Here is a 2,289-nt window from a genome sequence, read left to right on the forward strand (position 1 = left end):
GGAGACGGGAGCACGGGCCCGGTCTTCCAGCCCTGCTCGTGTGCGTCTGCTTGCGAGAGCAAATCTTGGCTAATACAGCTGTAAAGGTGAAAATGGTCCTCCCGAGACACTTGCTCAGGGTTTGTTTCTTGCAGAGCGCTGCATCCCTGCGGGTTTACGTTTGTCTTAGGAAGCAGCACGTGCTTGGCGGCTCGACTGGCATCCGTACGCGGCGTGTTTGGTTTTGCCAGATGCCTTTGGCCTGGAGTTGGCACACCTGACTCCTGAACTTGTTTTGGCCTGTGGTTTTTTGTTTTGTTTTGTTTCTTTTTTAAGGTTTGCTCGTTGTATTTCTGGTGAGCCCTACAGGATTCCAGGGCCCAGACTGTGGTGTCTAGTGCTGTATCTCTCCTTTTCAGCCAGAGTAGCAGAAGCCCGAGCGCTGCCTCCTATGAAACCAATTTCTTTTCCTGCTTCTAGCAAATATCTGTGGCTCAGCCACCTGGGCCTAATGGCATCTTCCCTTTTCAAGTGCTGTCCTAAGTGTAAGTTTGTTTCTTTCACAGTCTCCTTTGGCCTTCCTGCCTCTGGCCAACAGCATGGTAGGATGGCTGCCTTCTGCACCAAGGCAGCGGTAGGTCCCTCCGGCCAGCCAGAAGGGCGGTGCAATTTTGTGCCGTTATCTCTGAAGGGGGAAAAAAAAAAAGTAATCTCTAGTTACTCTTTGTTGGATCCAGACTGGAAACATTAACAACTCTGGCTGTAAGTGAGGATGAGACATTACCTCTAATAAACTCACATGCAGAGCATGTTTCTGGTAGAAGAGTCTATTTTATAATCTCCACTCAGTACTCCAGGGTTTTTTCCATATGTTTATGAACAGAGTTTCTACTGCGAGAGGAGGAAGAAGCAGGTGCTGATTCACTGTCTTTTCTTGGCCAGGTCACAAACATAAAGAAAACATTAAAAGCTACAGCCTCGTCGTCGGCACAGGAGATGGAACAGCAGCTGGTAGAGCGAGAGTGCCCTCCACACACAGAACAAAGGCAGCCCACAAAGAAGATGTCCAAAGTCAAAGGGCTGGTTTCCAGCCGTCACTAGAACATACCATCTAAATGTCATTCAGCTAGGAATAACAACAGGAGGAGCAAAAAAGGGCCTGCGTCTCCTTTTTCAGTGGGTTCTGGGCCAGTCACTTCCAGGCTGGCAAATAAAAGCCCTGTTTGAATACAGTTCCCAGTTAGCAGCACCTGGCTAAGTTACACTGTGCAGCCCCTATTAACTGCCAGGGTGTCCCTGTTCTGATCCTGTAAAGAAGGACTCTGAAGAGAGGGACTAACCAAAAGGGGCAGGAAAAAAAACAAATGAAAATCTGTGGACAGTTTTTGCTCCCTCCCAGCCAGTCTCGTTGCTGCTTAACCTTGAGGAAGCTGCTGTACTAAATCAGATCTTGGGAGAACTTCTGTAGCAAGTGTCTGAATCCCAGGTTGAAGTGTGGCTACCAAAGCCAGACTGGGAGCGAGGAAGCCACCGACACAGATCTTTTCATTCCCAGAGGAAGCGCAGAAAGATTTCTAGGCCAGGAACTGCTTTACGTGGAAGTCTTCAGCCTTTCTGCTACCCCTGTCTATTTTAAACCAGGGTGAAATTCACACTACCTCACTCTGTGAAGATGAGATCCAGTGCTGGGCTGTTTACTTAACTGTGTTTACTGCCCTTACTAAGCCCTTTAATCTCTCACAGATTTCAAGCACTGTTCTGCATCTCTGAGGCATCAGTTTGACAAGGAGGAAGCAGGCTGCTCTTTCAAGCCTTCCTTCTTGCAGGTGGTTAGGGGCATGCTAGAAGCTGCGTTCCTTCTGAATGTGATGTGACCTCCCAGAGCTGCCTGCGAGTTGTTTTCCCCCACTGAGACCTTCAAAGGGTAATGAATTTGCTCTTCCTTGGATGCTGGTGACGGTGGGGCTGCATGGGAGAAGAGCCTGTTCAGCCCTGTGGCAGGCTGGTCACCCAGGACCCACTGGCAGGGGTCGCAGCAGCATCCCCTTGCTGAAGCAATGGACTTGACTAGTCTTTTCTGAATTTTGAACACTTTCAGGTTGTATTTTCCTCCCTTTTTTTTTTTGTACATTGTTGTGATTCTAAAACATTTCAGCCTTTGTGGGGTTTTTTGTTGTTTTTTATTATTATTTGTTACAGACTAACTTCAGGTGATTTGCACCTAGTTCGACAAGATGTGAGAGTTTGTTTTTTTTAAGGGGGAGGATGGGGTTGACATTGAAACAGCAATTCACAAGAAAAGCACATTTC

General features: G+C 47.8%; 1 protein-coding gene across 2 annotated transcripts in view; it reads left to right on the top strand.

The window, feature by feature from the left end:
• The window catches only part of COPS7B (COP9 signalosome subunit 7B), a 7,109-nt gene extending 5,810 nt beyond the window's left edge, over window positions 1-1,299 (top strand). The window contains exon 6 of one of the 2 annotated variants that reach the window (XM_009879111.1): window positions 922-1,299. In XM_009879111.1, coding sequence (XP_009877413.1) covers window positions 922-1,080 — 159 coding nt within the window. In that variant the 3' untranslated portion in view covers window positions 1,081-1,299. The remainder of the gene's footprint in view (window positions 1-921) is intronic. The other variant, XM_009879112.1, reaches the window with a different exon arrangement.
• Window positions 1,300-2,289: the final 990 nt, after the last annotated feature.

The sequence above is a fragment of the Apaloderma vittatum genome, unplaced genomic scaffold (genome assembly GCF_000703405.1).
Source record: "Apaloderma vittatum isolate BGI_N311 unplaced genomic scaffold, ASM70340v1 scaffold33021, whole genome shotgun sequence".
In the NCBI taxonomy this organism is placed as follows: Eukaryota; Metazoa; Chordata; class Aves; order Trogoniformes; family Trogonidae; genus Apaloderma; species Apaloderma vittatum.